This window comes from Erythrolamprus reginae, chromosome 2 (genome assembly GCF_031021105.1).
Source record: "Erythrolamprus reginae isolate rEryReg1 chromosome 2, rEryReg1.hap1, whole genome shotgun sequence".
NCBI classification, from domain to species: Eukaryota; Metazoa; Chordata; class Lepidosauria; order Squamata; family Dipsadidae; genus Erythrolamprus; species Erythrolamprus reginae.
The window spans coordinates 161,027,470-161,049,579 of NC_091951.1; the positions used below are offsets into that span (position 1 = coordinate 161,027,470).

The 22,110-nt window shown below is 44.7% G+C and overlaps 1 protein-coding gene across 2 annotated transcripts in view; it reads right to left on the bottom strand.

The window, feature by feature from the left end:
* The window catches only part of FAAP100 (FA core complex associated protein 100), a 44,295-nt gene that overhangs the window by 1,616 nt on the left and 20,569 nt on the right, over window positions 1-22,110 (bottom strand). For both annotated transcript variants that reach the window (XM_070740217.1, XM_070740216.1), the window contains exons 5-9: window positions 18,500-18,659; window positions 16,447-17,237; window positions 13,710-13,846; window positions 7,413-7,529; window positions 4,999-5,085 (exon numbers count right to left, since the gene is read on the bottom strand). In XM_070740217.1, the coding sequence (XP_070596318.1) occupies window positions 4,999-5,085; window positions 7,413-7,529; window positions 13,710-13,846; window positions 16,447-17,237; window positions 18,500-18,659 (1,292 nt within the window). The remainder of the gene's footprint in view (window positions 1-4,998; window positions 5,086-7,412; window positions 7,530-13,709; window positions 13,847-16,446; window positions 17,238-18,499; window positions 18,660-22,110) is intronic.

The window sequence follows — 22,110 nt, forward strand, 5'->3', positions numbered from 1 at the left end:
CTCCCTTTACCCTGACCCCCAACAAATGGTACTCAAGGGAACCCTGCCTGCCTCAACCAAGAGGCGGCACATGGACATCGGTTTCAATAACCAAGGATACACTTGGCATCCATGAATCTGTCTAATCCTGCCTTGAAGCTATCCAGGCTGACATGACCTCTTCTGGAAGTCAATCACATAAACCAATGACCCTCTGGGTGAAGAAATATTTCCCTTGATTTGTCCTCACTTTCTTACCTATGAGCTTTAGGGAGTGCCCCCTCGTCCTAGTATTGTGTGATAGAGAAAATAATTTTTCTCTATCCACCTTTTCTATCCCATGCATGATTTGTCACAAAATCTCTCTTTAGTTCTAGGTTGCGTCTCTCCTTGATTAGAACAGCGGCTGATCAACCAGCTTTCCCAAAATCGCTACCTTTGCCGGCAGGCTCATGCCCAAACTAGAAAACATGGGTTTCTAAGCCCTCCTTCCCCAGACAACCAGATTTCTACAATGCACTTTATCTGGTGTTGTCTTTTGAAGACGCCTTGAAAGTTACAATGCAGTTCTTATTCTTCGGGCATTCTAGTTACTGTACCTATAAAGCTCCTTGTGTGTTGTTCTATCCTCAGCAGGGAGCGTGGTTTCCCAAGACATTCCTACCTGTCCTGTCAGGAGTTTGTTCAAAATCTGGCAGCCCCACCACAGGTCTTTTGAGATGTATCCTACTCATTCTGCAAGACTTTGGTTCCGAAGATAGAACTGGCCCATTTGATGCTAACCTTTTGCAAGGCTGTGAAAATAATTTCATGCAAGTGGGCCTTCAAAGCTTAATGGTGGCTGGTCAGTCACTTTTTCTTCTTTTGTAAGTTTTTTTTTTTGGGGGGGGGGGGGTTGGTTTGGAAAGCAGGATGATACTGTTTTGTTTTGGGGGGGGGTTGTGTATAGGTTACTTTTAAGTTTTCATACACTCCCTAGAATATGACAATACAGATGGATACATCATACAGATGGTCCTCACTTAACGACTGCCAGAAATAAAAAAAGAAAAATCATGGTCACGCAATGTCTTGCTTAATGACCACGGTGGTTAGTGATGGAGTTGCTGGTCCCAACTGTGTTAGTTAAGCAAGGACTGTACGTATTCAATTCAAAAGAAGGATTTCCCATTCAGTCTTTCTCCCTGCACAAGATTGCCTGGTTCTGCAGCTGTTCTGGGTTTCGGGATTGGCAGAATTTGTAATGGTCGGGGCTTCCGGTCCTCATACAGGGAGATTTAAAGCACCTTCCTTTCTATTTTTTCCCCCTAGAGCTGGGATGAAAGAATCCTTTTCAAGCAGAAAGCAAAAAGAAACACCCCTCCCCAGTTGGACAAACTAGGAGAGTCCAGAGTTTTGGCAGAAAACAAAGATCCCTTGGTGGGGGAAGCCTTGGCAGCTGTGCTGGTGAGGTTTTAAATTATCCTCCTCACCAGTTTATACTGTGGAGAGGGTGCTATTTACTGGATCCTTCTCCCTCTCCCGCCTGCTTTTCTGGATGAACATTAATTGATTTACAGTAAAGAAAGTTAAGAATATCTTCGAGCTGAGAACATCGATTCTAAAATCTGCTGCTAGAATTTAATGGCCTGGACAGAAATTAACTCAGTGGCTACACGTAGACCACAGATGGCTCAGAATGAATGTGTTATTCGCATAATTAATCTCTGAAATCTATTACAAGATGCGGTGACGGTCATTTGCTGGCGGTCTGCAACGTGATAGGGTAAATTGATCGAGGACAGATCTAAGGCTATTAGATCCGAAGAGTAGATATATTGGGGGAAGCAGGCCTCAAAACTATCAATGGCAGAGGAGTTTTAATCCAGCCAGTCATCTTCTTTCAGCCCAATCAACCTCATTACTGTTGTTGAGGACAAAATACAAGTAGTCCTCAACTTACATTTAGTGACCGAAGTTACGGCAGCAGTGGAAAAAGTGATTTATGACCAGTCCTTGCATTCAGAATTCAGGTACTTGACAGCCAGCATTTATGAGGGTCGCTCAGAAAGTAATGCACCATTTTTTTTTCTCAGCCTACAGTAAAAGTACAAATGTGAAACTTTAGATATACAGTGATACCTTGTCTTACGAACTTAATTGGTTCCAGGACGAGGTTTGTAAAGTGAAAAGTTTGTAAGACGAAACAATGTTTCCCATAGGAATCAATGGAAAAGTGATTAATGCGTGCAAGTCCAAAACTCACTCCTTTTGCCAGCCGAAGCGCCTGTTTTCGCGCTGGTGGGATTTCCCTGAGGCTCCCCTCCATGGGAAACCCCACCTCTGGATTTTGCGATGCTGCAGGGGAATCCCACCAGCGCGAAAACGGGCGCTTCAGCTGGCAATGGAAGTCCGGAGACGGGGTATCCCAGCGGTGGCGGCAGGTTCGTAAGGTGAAAATAGTTCGGAAGAAGAGGCAAAAAAATCAAACCCCAGGTTTGTATCTCGAAAAGTTCGTATGACGAGAGGTTCATAAGACGAGGTATCACTGTATATTATTTGAATTGTCAGGAGTGCGTGTGTAAATGTTGCGTTTCTTCAGACAGCGTAGTTGCAGCAGTGTTTCTAAATGGCATCTGTAAGTGATGTTACTAGCAGTGTGTCGTCATTGAATTTCTCACTGCAGAGAGAGAAACTGTTGGGAACATTCACAAACATTTGTGTACAGTTTATGAAGAATCTGAAGTTGAAAGAAGTACGGTTAGTCGCTGGGCACAGAAGGTGTGGGGGAAGAGATGATTCTCACAGTGCAGAAATGGCTTCGTGACCAGAACAAGGAGTGGTACCGACATGGCATACACGCCCTTGTGTCTCGCTGGAGAAAGGCCATAGAACGGGACGGAGATTACATGGAAAAATAGGGAGTGTAGAAGAAACATCATTCTTTCTTCTGTGTTAAATTTCATTTTGTTCAATAAATAACTGTTGAAGAAAAAAAATGTGGTGCATTCCTTTCTGGGTGACCCTCGTATTTACAATGGCTGCAGCATCCTAGGACCACATGACCATCACCACTCCAATCCTCGCAATCATCTTCTGACAAAGTCAATGCATGGAACTGGGTTTGCTTACTGACCATGTGATTCGTTTAATGACCACAGCAAAAACCTAGCAAAACGGGGTGTGACTCAAATAACGACCTCCTCACTTAGTGACAGGGGTCCCAGTCTGAATTGTAGTCATAAATCAAGGACTGCCTCTAAATGGCTACCTCTATTTAGCAAGATGTAAATCTTTTTGAGTTTGCATGCGGATAAAATGATAATATCCATACATGGAATGGTAAGTTACTTTATCTGTTATGTCCAGTGTCTGCTAAAGTAAAGTCTGGTAAACTGATATTACCAACAGCAACGAGAAGAGTGCATCTCTTTCTCAGGCTTGTGAGCATTTCGGAGGCATCTTATTGGCTGCTATGGGAAACATAGTGCTGGATTAAAATGTAAGGGTGGGCAGTGTGTATTTCCACAACTTGGGACAGGGAGAAAAGCGACAAGACGAACTCAACCCTCAAGTGAAATCTTCAGTTAAATAAAAGGTTCCATTATGAAATCATGGGTCATGCTTTATATGAACGTCTGCTTTTAGCTCTGGGCTAAGGCAGGGAAGGAAAGAATGGCATCACTAATCAATTGATGGAACACATAAACAGAATGAATACAGCTGATTTAAGGTTGGGTGAGGCAGTCAACAACTATGGAAGAAGCTGTAAATTCATTCCCTCATCAGCTCTGTCAAGCCAGATTCTGAAACTAAGATGTCCAGCCTCTCCAATTTCAATAGACTGGCTAAAAATTACATGTGGAAGTCCTTGCTTATTGACCATTCATTTAGCAACCGTTCAAAGATGGAGTTGAGCAAATGAAGAAATGGTACTTACAACCAGTCCTTGAATTTATAGATTTCATAGGTCCCTGCCACCCAAAGTCACATAATCAAAATGCAGATATTTGATAGCTTGCCTGCATTTACAATTGCAGTGTGCACTTCAACTCTCCGCCCTATTTCCTACCCCATCTGTCTTTTTGACTGCCCTGCACTCCGCTATTGCCACCTACTCCTACTGCCCTCCCCTCTGATCTTCTTCTTCTTCCTCTGCCAGAAGAGCAGAGATGGAGGTGAGATAGATAGATTGATAGGTTGATAGGTGATAGATAATGATAGATGATAAATAGATAATGATAGACAATAGATAAGATATGGATGGATGGATGGATGGATGGATGGATGGATGGATGGATGGATAGGTAGGTAGGCAGATAGGCAGACAGACAGACGATGAGAGAAGAGGGATGATAGGTGATGGATGGATAAAGATGGATGAATAGATGGAGGCATAGATAGACAGACAGAAAGACGAGAGAGAGAAGAGGGATGATAGGGGATGGATGGATGGATGGATAAAGATGGATGGATGGATGGATGGATAGATAGATAGACATACAGTCGATGAGAGGGAAGAGGGATGATAGGTGATGGATGGATGGATGGATGGATGGATGGATGGATGGATGGATGGATGGATGGATAGATAGATAGATAGATAGATAGATGATAAATAGATAATGATAGATGATAGATAATGACAGATGATGAGACAGAGAGAAAGATGATAGGTGATGGATGGATGGATGGACGAACGGACAGATGGATAGATAGACAGACAAACTGGAATGGAGGTGAGCCAGCAGGGCAAAAAATGTCCTCTCCTAATGACTGCACAGTCCTTGCCTAACAACCAAAACTACTGGAACTGATTTTGCTAAGCAGTGTGGTTGTAAGATGTTTCACCCAATACTTTGCTTAGTGACCGAAATTTTGAGTCCCACTAAGAGTCATTAAGCAAGGACAACCTGCACTATAAAATCACAGAGCTCAGCCAAAGGCAGGTGGTTGAAGTTCTCCCACAGCCAGCTTAAAACGAAGTGGGCAATGCACACTTGCTTCCTTACAGTGCCTTGAGTCTGGGTAGTTGCTTACCTCATGGTTGGCTTGGATCTGTTGGAGATACTGCACTCGGATATCTGGGGGAGAAGAATCCTGGGCAGCTTGTTCCAAAACCAGAGCCTGTGTTAATCAGATCAAAATGAACAGGACTGCTTAAACCCCTCCTGTTTGAAGCAATGGTTTCTTCCATATGGTCCCACCCAGGCTCTCTACTCTGCAGACAAGGGCCTTGCTTGTGTGCTACCCCCAAAGGAAGCCTGCCTGGAATTAAACGGGGAAAGCATCTACAGTCCTTGATGGCGTTGTCAACACTCTGGAATTTCCTCCCCAAATCGGCCCAGCTGGCTTCTTCTTTGTCATGCTTTGAGAAAAAAAATTGCGTCATAACCTTCTTTTCTATCTTTCCTTTCCCAGGAGCCACGCTGTGCTATTAACACCATTTATGTCTACCTAAAGCATTCCTACTTCTCTATTTTGATGTTGTAATTCTATAATGCTATTGGCCCTAATTGTTATTTATTCATTTCTGTTATTACTCATTGATGAATGAGTATGAGTATGCAAATGAGTGAAATCAAGAAAATAAATGCCAGGGCAAAGTGAGAAACCCGACTGGGTCTTCAAATCCAACCCCTTGGTGCTCTTCGAATGTGAAGTGTTGACGGCCTAACAAACTCCTAAAGGATCAGGCCCAGCCCCTCTGGGTTTTCTGGTCTCCCTCTCTTTGGGACATGCTGTCATTCCCGCCTCCCACCCATGAAAGCCTTAAGGCCAACCAAATGACATGTCAAAGCTTATGTTTTCTTTATCATCCCCAAAATGCAAGATTTGTAAAGAGCAGTTCTTTCACTGGGATTCACAGTAAGAACCCATAACACACTCCCAGCAGCATAGAGGCAAAGGTTGCAGGTTCAAGTCCCAGTGGGTATGGCTAGCAGATGAGGCCAAAATAAGGCCGAAATAGATCTATCATAGTCTCCCTTAATTTTCAAATTCAGCAAAAAAACATGTGACATATATATGTCACATGTATATGACCGTCAATTTGGAAATTTCTGGCGACGTTTCGACGAGGTCACATTCATCATCTTCAGGCTGGTGTTTCTGTCCTTGTTCTAAGGCGAACACTGCGAGACCTGAGCTGCCTTCCTTCTATAAATACTGGTGGCTGGGTGTGGTTTGATGGCTCAGCAATTGCCTGCTGTGTAGAAACTTCCTGGTGAGTCAGTGGGGTAACATCTGGGGTCGTTGATGTAGCTGAGGTATGCTGATTAGTTAATGGTTGTTGATTAGGCGTGATATCCTGAGTAGTTGGAGCTTGCAGGCTATTTGATTGTTTTGCAATGTGTGTTCTGAGTCTAGTTTCAGTTTTTATGGCTGGGTTACTGAGTGTGGCCTCGTCGAAACATCGCCAGAAATTTCCAAATCCTACACGGGAAACCCCCCGAATATACCAAGACCGTCATACCTGTACCCGTGAAAATCTACGAAAACAAATATATATATATATATATATATATATATATATATATATATATATATATATATATATATATATATATATATATATATCTCACATGTTTAAGCTGAATTTGAAAATTAAGGGAGACTAGGATAGATCTATTTATATATATATGTAGATTGTTCTGAGTTCGGGTTTTGCCCTGTGTAATATCTGACATAAAAAAACATTATATATACACACACACACACACACACACACACACACACACACACATATTAAATCCACCTACTTCTGGAGCCTTGGCAACTTGGATGATTTTTTTAAAAATTCTTTTTTTATACTGCCATCTCCTTCACAAGGTAGCTCTGGGTGGACGGTGGGAGAAAACCAGGTCGGGGTTGTCACTACTGCTGCTACCAATGCGCTATGGACGCAGCTTCAAGTCTTTGGGGTGCACGTGTGTGTGTCCCAGTGAGATTTTGCTTCTGCACATGCGTAGGAATAAAAATTTTGTGAGGGGACATGCGCAAGAGGGAGATTCCGGTGATTTTTTTGCTTCCATGCATGCACAGAAGCAAAACTTTGCCAAAAGTGATGTGCCGGTGCCTGGAGGCTGTTGGGGTCTGGATGGGTGCCAACAAGCTCAAACTCAATCCGAGCAAGACGGAGTGGCTGTGGGTTTTGCCTCCCAAGGACAATTTCCACCACTGGAGAAAACCGTCAAAACCCTTTTGTTATGCCCTGCAGTGGCCTGTGCAGCTGATAGCGGATTCCGTTCAACATGAGGACCATGGAATATCCATTCCCTTTCTTAAGAGAGAGGAAGTCTATGTGGCTTCAAGACTATTTCACAAATCAGCCCAGATTTTGGGGCAGGGCAACAGGAAAACGCTGGATTGCAACCCTTTACGCGACCAAAGTTTTCAGGATGTCATAGAGAAAAAAACATCCTGCCTTCTTTTCCCTCTGCCGCAGCACCTACCTGAATGCGCCGAACCACAGCATGATGCAGCTGACACATGTTGGCCAGCGGAGAGCCCTGGATGACAATCTCCACAGCTTGGATAGGACCTGCTGGGCTCAGGTCACTGACAGTCACCTGGAAGGAAAAGAAGCATGTGTCACTGCCACTGGTTTCACCGAGTAGCGAAACTGAGAGTAACGAACTGTCAATCATCTCTTTCTTTCTTCCTTTTTTCAAAATGGCTTTCATTTGACAGGGGAAAATAATCACTGTTCCACACCACTGACGCTCAAAGGGAGAGGAAGAGAGTAGGGTTCCACCGTATGTAAGGGCACGGAAGGCCAAACGGCATTTTAAGCACGTAACTATTACATTTTTCTTTCTTTCTTCCATGTTCTGAGCTATTCTGCCACAATACCCCCTTTCCCAAAATGTATATGATTCATGCTCCCAATTTAAGCTTAAGGCAGCATGCTTGGAGAGCCTGTCCCTGGAATGAAAGGAGAGTCAACGGACTCCTCCTAAGGTGGGTTTTCCAGTTCATTGAAAAGGTTACATTGCCTTTAAGCTTGTAGCATGTAGCTTGACCTGGAGCCAAAAATTAGAATGGAGATTTTATGCGGGTAACCCTCAACTCGGTTCATTTCGAGAACACTTGAATGGCACTGGGGGGAAAAAAGACTTCTGACCGTTTTTCACCGTCTTTCTTTCTTTCTTTCTTCTTCCTTCCTTCCTTCCTTCCTTCCTTCCTTCCTTCCTTCCTTGTTTGTTTGTTTATTTATTTATTTATTTATTTATTTATTTATTTTATTATTTATCACTGCAGCATCTCCATGATCAAAATTCTGAATGTTTGGCAACTACCTCATATTTATGACGGTTTCAACATCTTGGGGGCCGTGAGATCACTTTTTTGTGACCTTCGGATGAGCAAAGTCAATGGGGAAGCCAGATTCCCACAACAACCATGTTACTAACTGCAGCGATCCACTTAACAATGATGACAAGAAAGGTTGTAAAATGGGGCAAAATCCACCTAACACCTGTCTTGCTTAGCAATGGAAATTTTCGAGCTCAATTGTAGTTGTAAGTCGAGGACTAGCTACCGTATTTTTCGCTCCATAAGACGCAGTTTTTTTCCTCCCAAAGTAGGAAGAAAAATCAGCCCCTTCTTATGGAGCGAAGATGCAGGCAGGGAGGGGGGGGGAGGCTGCGAACTCGGAAGCGCCATCCCGCCGGCTGGCTGGCTAGCTGCTGCCTGGCCCCCTCCCTCCCGGAGGAGGGTCTCCCTCCGCACCACCAGCGGCGCTCCCCCCGCCAGCCAGCCAGCCAAGCCCCACGCCCGCCAGAACCGGCTCCTCGCTCTCCCCCCGCCGCCCGCCGCATTTGCAGGAGGTGGGGAGGGTCGGGCGGCTCGCCAAGGCCAGGAGGGACGCCGCTGCCCCCCCTTCCCTCTCTCCGCCCGCCGCTGCGCCTCCTTGACGCCAAGAGGAAATGCCGGAAAAGGCTTTTCTCAGTGGAGGTCTTCAATGTCGGGGGCGCTCGGGCAGTTGTGCGCGCTCCCTATCTCCCTGCTAGCCCACTCGGAATATTCAAAATAAGAAAAGCCTTTGCCGGCTTTTCTTATTTCCGAGTGGGCTAGCAGGGAGATAGGGAGCGCGCGCAACCGCCCGAGCGCCCCCGACATTGAATATCACCTTCGCCGGCCCCGCCTCTCCTGCAACCCCCTTTCTGGGAGCCCGGGACGAAAGGGCTCTCGGCAAAGGTGAGGCGGGCAGGGCGTGCGCGCGTCACCGCTGAGAAGAACGGAGAGAGAACGAGAGTGAGTGAGAGCAACAGACAGCAAGATAGAGAGAAAGTGAGAAAGAGAGAGTGAGAGAAAGGGGGGAGAGAAAGAGATAGCAAGAGAGAGAGAACAAGAGAAAGAAAGAGCGTGAGAAAGAAAAAAAGAGAGAAAGAGTGAGAGAGAGAGAAAGCAAAAGAGACAGAAAGAAAACAAGAGAAAGTGAGAAGAAGAGAGAGAAAGAGGGGGAGAGAGAGAGAAAGAGAGAGGGGGAGAGAGAAAGAGAGGGAGAGGGAGAAAGAGAGAGGGAAAGGGGGGAGAGGGGGAGAGAAAGAGAGAGGGAGAGGGGGGAGAGATAGCAAGAGAGAGAGAGAGAGGGAAAGGGGGAGAGAGGGGGGAGAGAAAGAGAGAGGGAGGGAGAGAGAGGAGATAAAGGAAGAGGAGAGAGAGAAAGGAAGAGAAAGAAAGAAAGAGGGATAGAAAGAGAGAGAGTGAGAGATGCTCAGTGAGCCTTTCTTTGAAGTTGCCTTTCTTTCTTTCTTTCTTTCTCTTTCTTTCTTTTTCTCTCTTACTCTCTTGCTCTTTCATTCTTTTTTCTTTCTCTTGCTTTCTTTCTTTCTTTCTCTTGCTTTCTCTCCTTCCTTCCTTCCCTCCTTCCATTTCTTTCATTCCCCCTCTCTATTTTTATTTCTCTTTCATTTTCTTTCTTTCTCTCTTTCTTGCTTTCTTTCTTGCTCTTTTTCTTTCTCTCTTTTACCTTCCCTTCCTCTATTTCTTCTTTTCTTTCTCCTTCCTACCTTCTTCCCTCCCTCCCTCCCTTCAGTCCTTCCTCTCTTACTCTCCCCTTTCATAAGTTTCCTTGCTTCCTTCCTCTGTTCCTGTCCCTTCCCCCTTTCTTTCTTTCTTTCTTTCCTTCCTTCCTTTCCTCCCTCCATTTCTTGCTTTCCTTTTCCTTCCTTCCTCCCTTCTTTCCTCCCTCACTCCCTTCTTTCACTCCTTCTTCTCTTCCTCTCCCCTTTTTGGCTCAAAATATTTTTTTTCTATTTTCCTCCTCTAAAATCTAGGTGCGTCTTATCAGCAGGTGCGTCTTATAGAGCGAAAAATACGGTATATTGCCGGCTAACTCTACCCACTGCCAGGAGTTGGATCCTGACCAGCTCAAAGTTGACTCAGCCTTCCATCCTGTTGAGGTGGGTAAAATGAGGACCCAGATTGTTGGGGGCAATACGCTGACACTATAAGCTGCCCAAGAGTGCTATTTGACCAGAATGCTATATAGGTTTCCTTGGACTAGAACAGGAGTCCCCAACCTCTGATTTGTGGTCCAGATACTGGGCCCTGATCCGTTGGGAACTAGGCTGTGCAAGTGGTGAGCAAGTATGTGCATAAAGCTGCATTCGTGCAAGTGCCCGACGAGTGTATGCCCAAGGGTACATTTGTGCAAGTTTTGGCCATGCCTGATGTGCGCGTAACAACTATCCCCCTCTCACTCCCCCGGATGTTGCCATTATTACCACCACTACAAGTCCACAGAACCAGAAAGGTTGGAGACTGCTGGGCTAGAAGACCTCCAAGACCACTTCCAAACCTGTTATTCTCCATGTAACAAGACAAGAGCACATGTGGCCCATGAAAGGGAGCAAGCAAGAGGCAGAGAGCATTTGTAATCACTCAGGATTACTAAGTGGATCTTTACAAAGTGCATCATGTCCAGGACCCAGAGCGAAATGCAGTTTCTCCATCAGGAAGGTTCTCCTCTCCCCTGCTTCCTTCTAACGTCGGCTCAATTACAACTCAAGTTCCTAATTTGTATTTCTTTATCAAAATGTAAAAACAGTTTAACTTTAACCTTAGACTGTCTACAGTCGACCTCACCCCATTCCTAAGAGGTCTGTAAGGGGCGTGCATAAGCACACCATTGTGCCTACCGTCCCTGTCCTACTGTCCAAATTTACCTATACCTACTTTGATTTTGTTTATGTTTATCCCATACCTATTATCTTGTACAGTGGTACCTCATCATACGAACTTAATTGGTTCCAGGAGGAGGTTCGTAAGGTGAAAAGTTCGTAAGATGAAACAATGTTTCCCATAGGAATCAATGTAAAAGCAAATAATGTGTGCAAATCCTTCAGAAAAATCCCAAACTTTAGAAGGGAGGCGAACAGAGGGCAGGGAGGAGCAGCTAAAGGGGGCGGGTGGAAGAAGCAAGGCTAGGCTAAAGGGTGAGTGGGAAGGAAGAAAGGCAAGGGGGGGCGCCCCTCCCTTTTCTTTCTTAAAAAGACACCCTTTCAGTGCCTTTGCAAGCACGTTGTTCTCTACAAAATTTTTCCTCCCCCAAGCAGCCCCTCCCTTTTCTTTCTTCAAAAAAGGGTGGGAAAAGGAAACCCCTTCATCCCAGCAGCAGCTGCTTGGGTTCGTAAGGTGAAAATAGTTCGGAAGAAGAGGCAAAAAAATCTTAAACACCGGGTTCGTATCTTGAAAAGTTCGTTAGAAGAGGCGTTCGTAAGATGAGGTACCACTGTACATGCTTTGACAAATAAATTGATTCCCCTGGGCCATTTTCGCTTTATGTATGGTTTGTCTGAGATGTATGACTGTTTTTTATATTAAGGGGTTTTAAATTGTTTTTAACTATTGGATTTGTACTTTTTTTTTCTTGTTCTGAGCCGCTCCGAGTCTTCGGAGAGGAGCAGCATACAAATATTATAATAATAATAATAATAATAATAATAATAATAATAATAATAATAATAATAATAATATATATAAAAATAAATAAAAATAAAATATATATGTATGTGTGTGTGTGTGTGTGTGTATGTATGTATGTATGTAAGTAAGTACAGTAATACCTCATGATACGAACTTAATTGGTGCAAGGAGGAGGTTCGTAAGACGAAAGGTTCGTAAGACGAAACATTGTTTCCCATAGGAAACAATGTAAAGTCAATTAATCCGTGCAACCAAAAAACCCCCCGCAAAAAACCGGCTTTCGGCGACTGCTGGGAAGCCGCACGGCTGTTTTAAAAGGTGACAGCCGGCCTGGGGGGCTTCCCAGAACCCCCCCCGAACCCGGGTTCGGGGTTCGGGGGGTGCTGGCAAGCCCCCCAGGCCGGCTGCAACCTTTTAAAACAGCCGTGCCGCTTCACAGCTGTCTCCCGAAACCGAACGCGGAAGTTCGGCTTTAGCATTCGGCTTCAGGAGACAGCTGCGAAGCGGCGTGGGTGTTTTAAAAGGTTGCAGCCGGCCTGGGGGGCTTGCCAGCACCCCCCCGAACCCCAAACCCGGGTTCGTGGGGGTGCTGGCAAGCCCCCCAGGCCGGCTGCGACCTTTTAAAACACCCGCGCCGCTTCGCAGCTGTCTCCCGAAGCCGAACGCGGAAGCCGAACTTCCGCAGCTGTCTCCCGAAGCCGAACGCGGAAGCCGAACTTACGCGTTCGGCTTCGGGAGACAGCTGGGAAGCGGCGCAGGTGTTTTAAAAGGTCGCAGCCGGCCTGGGGGGCTTCCCAGCAACCTCCCGAACCGAACCCGGGGTTCAGCAAAATTTTGCCTCTTCTTACGAACTTTTTTCGAGTTACGAACCGGCGTTCGGGAGGCTTCTGGGAAGCCCCGCCGCCCGGCTGTCACCTTTTAAAACAGCCGCGCGGCTTCCCAGCAGTCTCCGAACGCCGGTTCGTAACTCGAAAAAAGTTCGTAAGAAGAGGCAAAATTTTGCTGAACCCCGGGTTCGTATCACGAGTTGTTCGTAAGACGAGGGGTTCGTATCTTGAGGTACCACTGTATGTATTTTGTCATGTCTATGTACTGCATATTGGAGGTGGTGACCAGGAGTGGATTCCAATTCCCGCCACTACCGGCACATTGTGTGCACAGCTTCACTTCTTCGGAATGCAGGCGTCCCAATGTGTCTTTGCTTCTGTGCATGCCCAGGAAGCAAAATCTCACGCACCTGCAAAAGATCTCGGCGATCGTTTTGCTTCCGCGCATGCACAGAAGCAAAAAAATTACCGAAATCTCATACGCGCACCCGTCTCCTCGTGAGATTTTTGCTTATTGAACATGTGCAGAAACAAAAACACACTGGGATGTGCACACACGCACCTGCAGAAGAAGCGAAGCTATACAAGCAGCTCAATTTTTGCTACTGATGCGGCGTCCTTTACCATTCTGGTAGCAACCCAATACAGGTGGTGACCCTTTGGGAGCTGCACGCAACGAAATTTCATTTTAATGTATGCCGATTAGTGTACATTCAAAACTGGCAACGAAATTATTTTAAGTCTAAGAAAATGAAAATAGTGGTAAAATTGGGGAGGAAAAAAAGGAAGAGGAAAAAGTAAAAGGGGGAAAAAAGAAAAAAAAACACCCTGACCTCCGTCTCTTTCTTTAGCGCAGTAGAATAATGTAATAACAAACAGCCTCCAACTTTTTACTTTTACATAACAAGCCGTTTCTATGTACAAGAAACCCATCTAACCGGCATAACCCAAAGTCCAAGTTCCACGGCCCAATTACAACTCCCGCCTTGCCTCTCGGATGTTCAGCTGCACTCTGCCTCCATCTGGGGCCAACCCTTGCATGACTGCCACCTCCTGGCTCCGAAGGGCCTCCGCTTCAGCGTTTTCAGCCAGCAGCCATCGCAGCACAACACAGCACAAGGACACTTCTGGGCAAAGAGAACAAAAGAAGGGGAGGAGGGCAATCTATGTTTCCTGAAAGACATGGAGGCTACCTGGTGAATACCCGAACTGACATTCCCTGATTCTCCTAATCATACTTTAGAGTCTGTTAAGGGTAGGACACTTTTTTTCAAAAGGCCTATTCCTTGCATTTAAAGCAGTCTTTCCCAACCTTGGCGACTTGAAGATATTTGGACTTCAACTCCCAGAATTCCCCAGCCAGCGAATGCTGGCTGAGGAATTCTGGGAGTTGAAGTCCAGATATCTTCAAGTTGCCAAGGTTGGGAAACACTGATTTAAAGAGTTAGCACTCCTTCTGAGAGTTTGCTGAGGTCACCTGGAGGTTTATCTATGCCCTTAGGGTCACCTGAATAGTGCAAAGGCGTGTTCCACTCTCAGAAAGAGTGCTATCGACCAGATGACGGCAAGGGATATAGATCCTTCCATCCTCCATCATTCAATCAGAACTGAAGAAGCTTCTTGGATGAGAAGCGAAACGTCTTCAGGGGAAAAACAAAGTCCAGGTATCTTTTGGAAAAAAAACACCTTTGGGAAAACTATAACCTGGATAGCCGAGAATCTCCAAAGACACAAGTCTCGGACATACGTAACACAGGGGTGAAATCCACGTACCTTCCCTAATGGTTTGGAAGCGCACACTTTTTCATGCGCAGAGGGTTAAAAACAAGAAAATGGTAACATCCGGAGGGTGGGCAGAGCCTTAGGCTGCCGTCACCAGTTCTCTGAACCATTAACAGTCGCCCCGAACTGGGGCGTATCGGTAGGATTTCACCACTGATGTAACATCATAATAAAGATGTTAGATTCAACTGATTGTCTTATATCTTTTTGAGTGTAAGTACTCACCGTTAGGAATCATGACGGTCTATCTGTCTGTCTGTCTGTCTGTGTCTGTCTGTGTCTGTCTCTGTCTGTCTCTCTCTCTCTCTCTGTCTGTCTCTGTCTCTGTCTCTATCTATCTATCTATCTATCTATCTATCTATCTATCTATCTATCTATCTATCTATCTATCTATCCAATTTATATGCTGCCCAACTCCTCAAGGACTCTAGACGGCTTAGAACAAAATAAAAACAATATTTAAAAGAACAATTTAAAAAATAATTACAAAACCCTAGTAAAAGCCATACATATCTCTCAATATCTCTCACCATCGGATCTAGATGGTACCTCATTATATCTCAAATAAAAGAATCCCAATGGACTTTTTAGAAAAAGATACACAATAATTTTATGCTTTCCGTTTTAATTGTAGCCTCTTCCCAAGTTGTCTATGAGTGAGATGGGCAGTCTCCAATTTATATATAGAGATAGATCTATAGAAATAGATATGGTACAGGTATAAAGGTCTTGGTATATTCGGGTTTCTTTCCGTGTAGGATTTAGAAATTTCTGGCGACGTTTCGACGAGGTCCCACTCGTCATCTTGTGCTTCTGTCCTTGTTCTAGGGTGAACACTGTTCACCCTAGAACAAGGACAGAAGCACCAGCCTGAAGATGACGAGTGGGACCACATCAAAACGTCGCCAGAAATTTCTAAATCCTACACAGGATGAAACCCGAATATACCATGACCATCATATATATATATATATATATTTAAATACATCAATCTAAAAACCTATACTGCCAATAGGTATTAGATCTCTGTTCCAGCAAGATGGACAAAGGAAATATCTACAATATCTGTCTATCGCTGCTTGCAATCCTTGCAAAATATTCCAAATCTCGCCATCTTTCTCCCTGCAACACCACTTTGTTGAGAACCATTATGCAAATGTATGCCCAACATCATAGAAATATAAAATTTTAAGTATCATTAGAAAACATTTTATTGCTTGTGTTGGCTAAGTATCCACTCTAGTCTGGGCTGAAATTAATTCTCAAGATTATGAGGAGATGAGGATTTGCTCATAGACGTAGCACACTACTTGCATTATTTTTAATTGCCAAGAGAAGAGTCATCCAGCTTCTGTCACTGGGTTTGGCTGCAACACCGTTCCCTGCTAACTCAAAAAGGATCTGGGAGTCATTTGCAGGCTTTTTGATGGTGGAAAACACATCAAATCACAAAAGTAACCTACTGCTGGCTTTCAGTCTATTAGTTTGACATTCTCTGATTCTGGAAGAGATTATTTAAGACAGCGATGGGAAACCTGGACTTTGCAGATGCTACAGGACTGAAATTCCCAGCATCCCTCATCACTGCTCTGTTGGCTGGCTGTGTAGCAACATCTGCAGAACCAAGGAGCTCCAACTCTTCTTTTAGAATTTTGGTGTGTGTGTGTGAGAGAGAGAGAGAGAGAAAGAAACAAAACAAAATTACAGGAAGTTCTGTCATCACATCATTCAGCCAAGAACATTATTAACTGGTCCATTGACAAGCGAGACCTCCCAGGTCTCTCACAACAGCTGCCTTGCAAATAAGAGACACTGTTGTTTTCAGACCAAACGAACCATGGGAGCGGTCAATGCAGGTGGGCCTTGGAGGTGCTAAAACCTAATGAAAGGCAAGGAGAGGACAAAAGACAGGAAGTTTAAAGGTATTCGCAGGTAGCACACACACCTTCACAGAAGTCCTTCAAGGAAGTTCTCAGCAGTTCAGAGGACACCTTGATCGAAGCTACAGTTGGAGCCAAGTAATTTTCATCCAGGATACTCAACCCTTTGGGGACAAGCTCATCATTCCCTTCCACGCTCTTGAGAGATAACTTCAGGAAGTTTTCAACTGGATCCCCAGGGACAGAAATGGCCACCGCTGGTGGGCTAGCTTCGGACGTCCCCTTGTTGTCATCCAAGCGAAGGCACTGCAGGAGGTCAATGGTGTCCTCCCTCAAGGGCAGGCAGATACCTTCTCTGTCCAGAGCAAGGCCCGGGGAATCGTCTGGAAAGAGGTCATCCAGAAGCTCACTGGATTCAGACACGGTGCCTAAGATCTCCTGCAAACTGTAGTAGAGGGAGCAGGAGACAGTGAAAGGCAGGTTCAGCTTGGAGCCTTCAGTGGGGCTGACTGGGAGAGTCACCTCCGTCTTGTTCCCTGGAAGAAGCTGATCAATAGGGAAGGTATAGGTGGTGGCAGAATCGGAAGCGGTTTCCTCAAAGTCACAGGAGTTGGCGAAAAGCTGGACACAGAAGGTCCAGCCCCGCTCCAGGCTGCATTCGCTTGAGTTTTCCAAGATGCAGGAGATTGTCAAGGTGTCCTGAACCAGCATATGGCTCCAATGAGCAGCGATGGTGCAAGTGATGGGCTTTGGACCATTCTGGCTTGAAAGCAAAGCTGCGCTCACGTTCATCACTTGGTTCAGGCATGTCAAAGCTTGGTTTTTTTGGTCCACGGCTTTTTTTAGGGAGGACACTCTGCAGGGACCAGAAAGATAAAGAAACCCTAAGCAATATTTATTTTATTCATTTATTTATTAATAGAATTTATATGCTGCCCAATTCCAAATGGACTCTGGGATACCACCCAAATTTGCACTGCAGGGCTTAGCATCAAATACTGGAAAAGGCTGCTCAGGGCAGGACAATCCAGGTAGCATTAGTAAATACTTCCTGGTGAGCTTCCCAGGAAGAGCCAAGGTGGTGCAGGGGTTAGAGTGCAGCACTGCAGGCTACTTCGGCTAACTGTAGTTCAGCAGTTCAAATCTCACTACGGGCTCAAGGTTGACTCAGCCTTCCATCCTTCCGAGGTGGGTAAAATGAGGACCCAAATTATTGGGGGCAATAGGCTGATTCTGTTTTTTTTTTTAAATATTTTTATTGATTTTTAACAATTTTTAGATACACCCAACATAAAACAAGTGTATAGTGAAAAAGTGCCCACCACCCGACAAACATACATACCCCACCACCAAATCGGGGGTGTTTCTTGTATAAACCATTTTTACCCAAGAGCAATGAATCTATTTACATATTATAGTGATTCCAATTTATTCCTTGTAGCTTGGTCTCCGATTCTACTCACCCTATATCGTCTTCCCTTGTCCCACCGTCCCATCAGTTGTCTCAAGTCAGTTTCATTATCCAAATTCCTCCTTTTATCCATAATTTCAAATTGAATATGGTCCACCATGTACTGGTACTAATTTTGCATTGTCCATTTTGTCGCATCCTTCCAACCCAAGACTATTACTGCCTGAGCGCTTTCTATCGCTGCTTGTTTTATTTCTCTAAATTCTCCCATCGCATTACTTTTAACTAATACTGCCAATATGCTGATTCTGTAAACCGCTTAGAGAGGGCTGTAAAAGCACTATGAAGTGGTATACAGTAGTACCCCTAGATACAAGCATAATTCGTTCCATAAGGGAGCTTGTATCTCGAGGCAACTCGTATCTGGAACAAGTTGTTTTTCCCCTCCGAGATAACCAAAAGCAAGGATTCTTGCGCCACCTAGTGGACGCTCGGCTCGTATCCCGAATTTGAGCTCGGGAATAGAACAGAAATGTCTCTCCCCTCGTGGCTCGTATCTTGAAATACTCGCATGTAGAGCAGCTCGTATCTAGAGGTACTACTGTATAAGTCTAAATGCTATCACTATTCCCAAGCCCCACACGCAAAAATGCCAAATTTGTACTCTATATGCAGGGGATGCTATTCACAGAGAGGTCAACTCTTACCTTTCAGAGACATGGCCGATCCCAGAGAGCAGCTCTTTGATCCTCTGTCCAGCTTTGTCAGCGTTCATCTTGAGCGGCTGTGTATCATCTGGGCTGCACAAGCCACACGTCATGAGACGGCCTTTGGCGGAGAGAGCCAGCAGTTCAGATTCTCCTGGGCCTGGTGGCAGTGTAGAAGAGGAGGAGACAAACAGAGGAGAGAGTTAACACCACAGGGAAGATTGCAGTCTGCCTCCCAACGAGCAATAGATCAGAGAAGCAGAACTAGAAGGGTGACGGTGACATAGAGCCTTAAAGAGCCTTCACCAGAGACCTCCGAAGTAGCTCCCATATTACTATATTTAGTGTCACTGGAGGCAAAAATGATTAAACTCAATGGAAGGATAGTCTTCGGAGAGAGGCGGTATACAAATCTAATAAATAATAATAATAATAATAATAATAATAATAATAATAATAATAATAATAATAATAATAATGTCAGCGCTCCAATTAACATCTGAGAAATAAATCAGAGTCCAAACCTTGGTCTTCTTCCAAGTTGCAATTTATTAACAGAGCCAAGTTGATTACGAACTGTAGTCAACCCGATACTAACTTTTCCTACAGTTCTCCACCCAGGTTAAGGTTCATCCCTTGTCCCAACACCCACAAGTTCCTCACATGGACTACTCTGGTTCTCTCAACGTCCACGATCCTCCCCTGTATTTCCAGCTGGTGCTGAACAAAAGATGACCTTGAATCTCTGGAAAGAATTTGTTGTGGCTAGTATTTTTCCCTCTCATGCAACCACTCCTCATCAATTCCCACTACTATTCTACTTGTGGCAGGCCGAAGTCTCCAACACAAAAATGATGGCTTCGGCCGGACAGGATAATGGTATAGAATTTAATTTTAAATTAATTCAAAAGTAAATCAAATCAGATTTAGTTTTCGTCCTGATCCACCTACTGTGGAATCTCTTGCACAAGCGTCACCTTGTAGGGGAGATGGGCGACCTAGAAATGTAATAAATGTATAAATGTCACACAAATAGATGTCATTGCTTTCTAAACCTGTGTTCACTTTGTGTAGTCTAGTGCAAAGGTCTCCAACCTTGGCAACTTTAAAACTTGTGGACTTCAACTCCCAGAACTTTGCTGGCTGAGGAACTCTGGAAGTTGAAGTCCACAAGTCTTAAAGTTGCCAAGGTTGGAGGTAGTGGTTTTAAGATGCTGGCCTAGAAACCAGGAGACTGTGCGTTATAATTCTAATTCCGCCTCAGGCCCGAAAATGGGCTGGATGACCTTGGGCCAGTCACTCTCTCTCTCAGCCCAACCTACCTATAATGGATGGTTGTTGTGAGGAAAATAAGAGAATGGCAGATGGAATATTAGCTATGTCTTGAGATACATAAAGTAATAAATGTGGGATTAAAAAAACTAATAAATACAATCCTCATCTTACAACCATGCATTTAGTGACCGTTAGAAATTACAACAGTACTGCAAAGTGTGATTTATGACCGTTGCAGCAGGGTCACATGATCGTAATCAGATGTTCAACAACCAGTTTGTATTTGTAGTGGTTGCAGTATCCCGGGGTCATGCAGTCACCTCTGACAAGCAAAATGAATGGAGAAACCAGATTCAGCTAACAACTGTCTTGCCAGTTTAAGAACTGCAGTGATTCACTTATCAGAGGTGGCAAGAGGAATTTTGAGCTCAATTGCTGTTGGAAGTCGAGAAAATAAAACGTTCAAACCATGAGATACACAATTTTTTTAAAAAATGTTTTTCTTAATTTTTTGCCAAACAGGCAAAACATGCCGGCTAGGGAATTCTGAGAGTTGAAGAACATCTTAAAAGCAGCCAAGTTTGAAAAACACTGTCCTAGAACCAACTGACTATAAACGCTCTGTAACAACTATGCTGGTTTGGAGGGTGTAGTTACACAATCTTAGAGAAGGAAGGAATGGGCAATCTAACCGGCATTTGGAAGACAGCTTTCACGATGCAACAAAAAGCTGAAATACCACTGTCTCTGTCTGTGCACACGCCCCTCGATAACCCTGCCGCGTCAGATATTCAAAAGAGTCTTTCCTTTTCGCAAAAGAGAGAAGAGAAGCAGGCCTGTTGCCAATTAAACCACAACTCCACCGCATTTATTACAATAAAACGGCAGGTGGCTGCAAGCGCAGTGTTTTATCTGGAAACGTGCCCACCTATACAGGAAAAAAGATAAAAAGTTGGAAAGGGGACTGAGGATATTTTACATTGGAGGGAGGAAGTCGAACAGGGGCAAAAAAAGATCACAGGGGAAATAAAAGAGGTAACAGGGATTTAAAAAGTGTATTGGCTACGTTGTAGGTATATGGATAGTGGCGTATTGGTATGGGTGTACATCCAGCCTGGATTTGAGCTGCCTGTGTATTAACCGATGGATAACTCTTCTCAGCCTGCAGAAAGACGTGCAAGAAGAGAGCATGGCTCAGCCTGTCCTGGAAGAGCTAAGATCAATTTCTGTGCACATAAAGTAACTTCAGTCGCCGCCGCACACATGCTGAGAGCAAGGCCATTGTAGACTCACCGACTCCAGGGAACAGAGAAAATCGGTGGCCCCAGGAGAGGCTTAGAGAGTGAAAAAGAAACACAGCAGACTCAGAGCTGATCAAAGAAAAGGCAGCAGAAGAAAAAGATGGCAGCAGCTTACTCCTCTTCCTCCTCTTCTTCCTCCTCCTCTTCCTCTTCTCTTTCCCTTTCTCCTTCGCCATTTCTTACCCAAAAGCAAGACCCCAGCTGTTTGCTGCCCTGCAGGCACCCTGCCCTTTCCAGAGGCCAATGCTTCATATAGAAAGTGGGACACTGAGAATTCAAGACCTGAAAGCCAGCTGGGGCCACACTCTTTTTCAGTCCAAGCCACCTCACAGGGTTGTTGTGGGGAATTTAGGAAGAAGAAGAAGGAAGAAGGAACATTAGATTTTTTTTGCTGGCTTGAGTTGTTTATAAAGATGGGGTATAAACGAGAAGATAGATAGATACCATAGACCAGTGTTTCCCAACCTTGGCAACTTGAAGATATTTGGACTTCAACTCCCAGAATTCACCAGCCAGCATTTGCTGGCTGGGGAATTCTGGGAGTTGAAGTCCAAATATCTTCAAGTTGCCAAGGTTGGGAAACACTGCCATAGACAGACAGATAGAGCATCTTCCCCATCAAAAGAATAAAGTGGGGAATGGTGCTGAAAGTTGTGGGGGAGAACAACAAAATGGGACAACCTACTTCCAGGAAGAAAGAGAAGGGGAACTGTATATCCAGGTAAGGTCCCTTCCAGAATCTTACCTAGCTGAATGCTTCGTTTTACTTGCTAATGAAACTTTCCAATAGAACAATTTCATCCTAAAATGGAAGAAATTAGGGCTCAAAACTGAAAAAAGAGCCCCTGGAAAAAGGAAGAGCTACAGGGACAACCGCCCCCCTGCCCCCCACATACACACAACAAGATCTGGGATTGAACTGAGAATTGGAGCCTTTTAAACATAAAACTTGCTGCTGGATCTCATTAGCATGTAAAGAAGGTTGAAGGAGGGGGAAAAAAGCCTATTAGCAGCTCAGAAATTAAAGCAGCACTA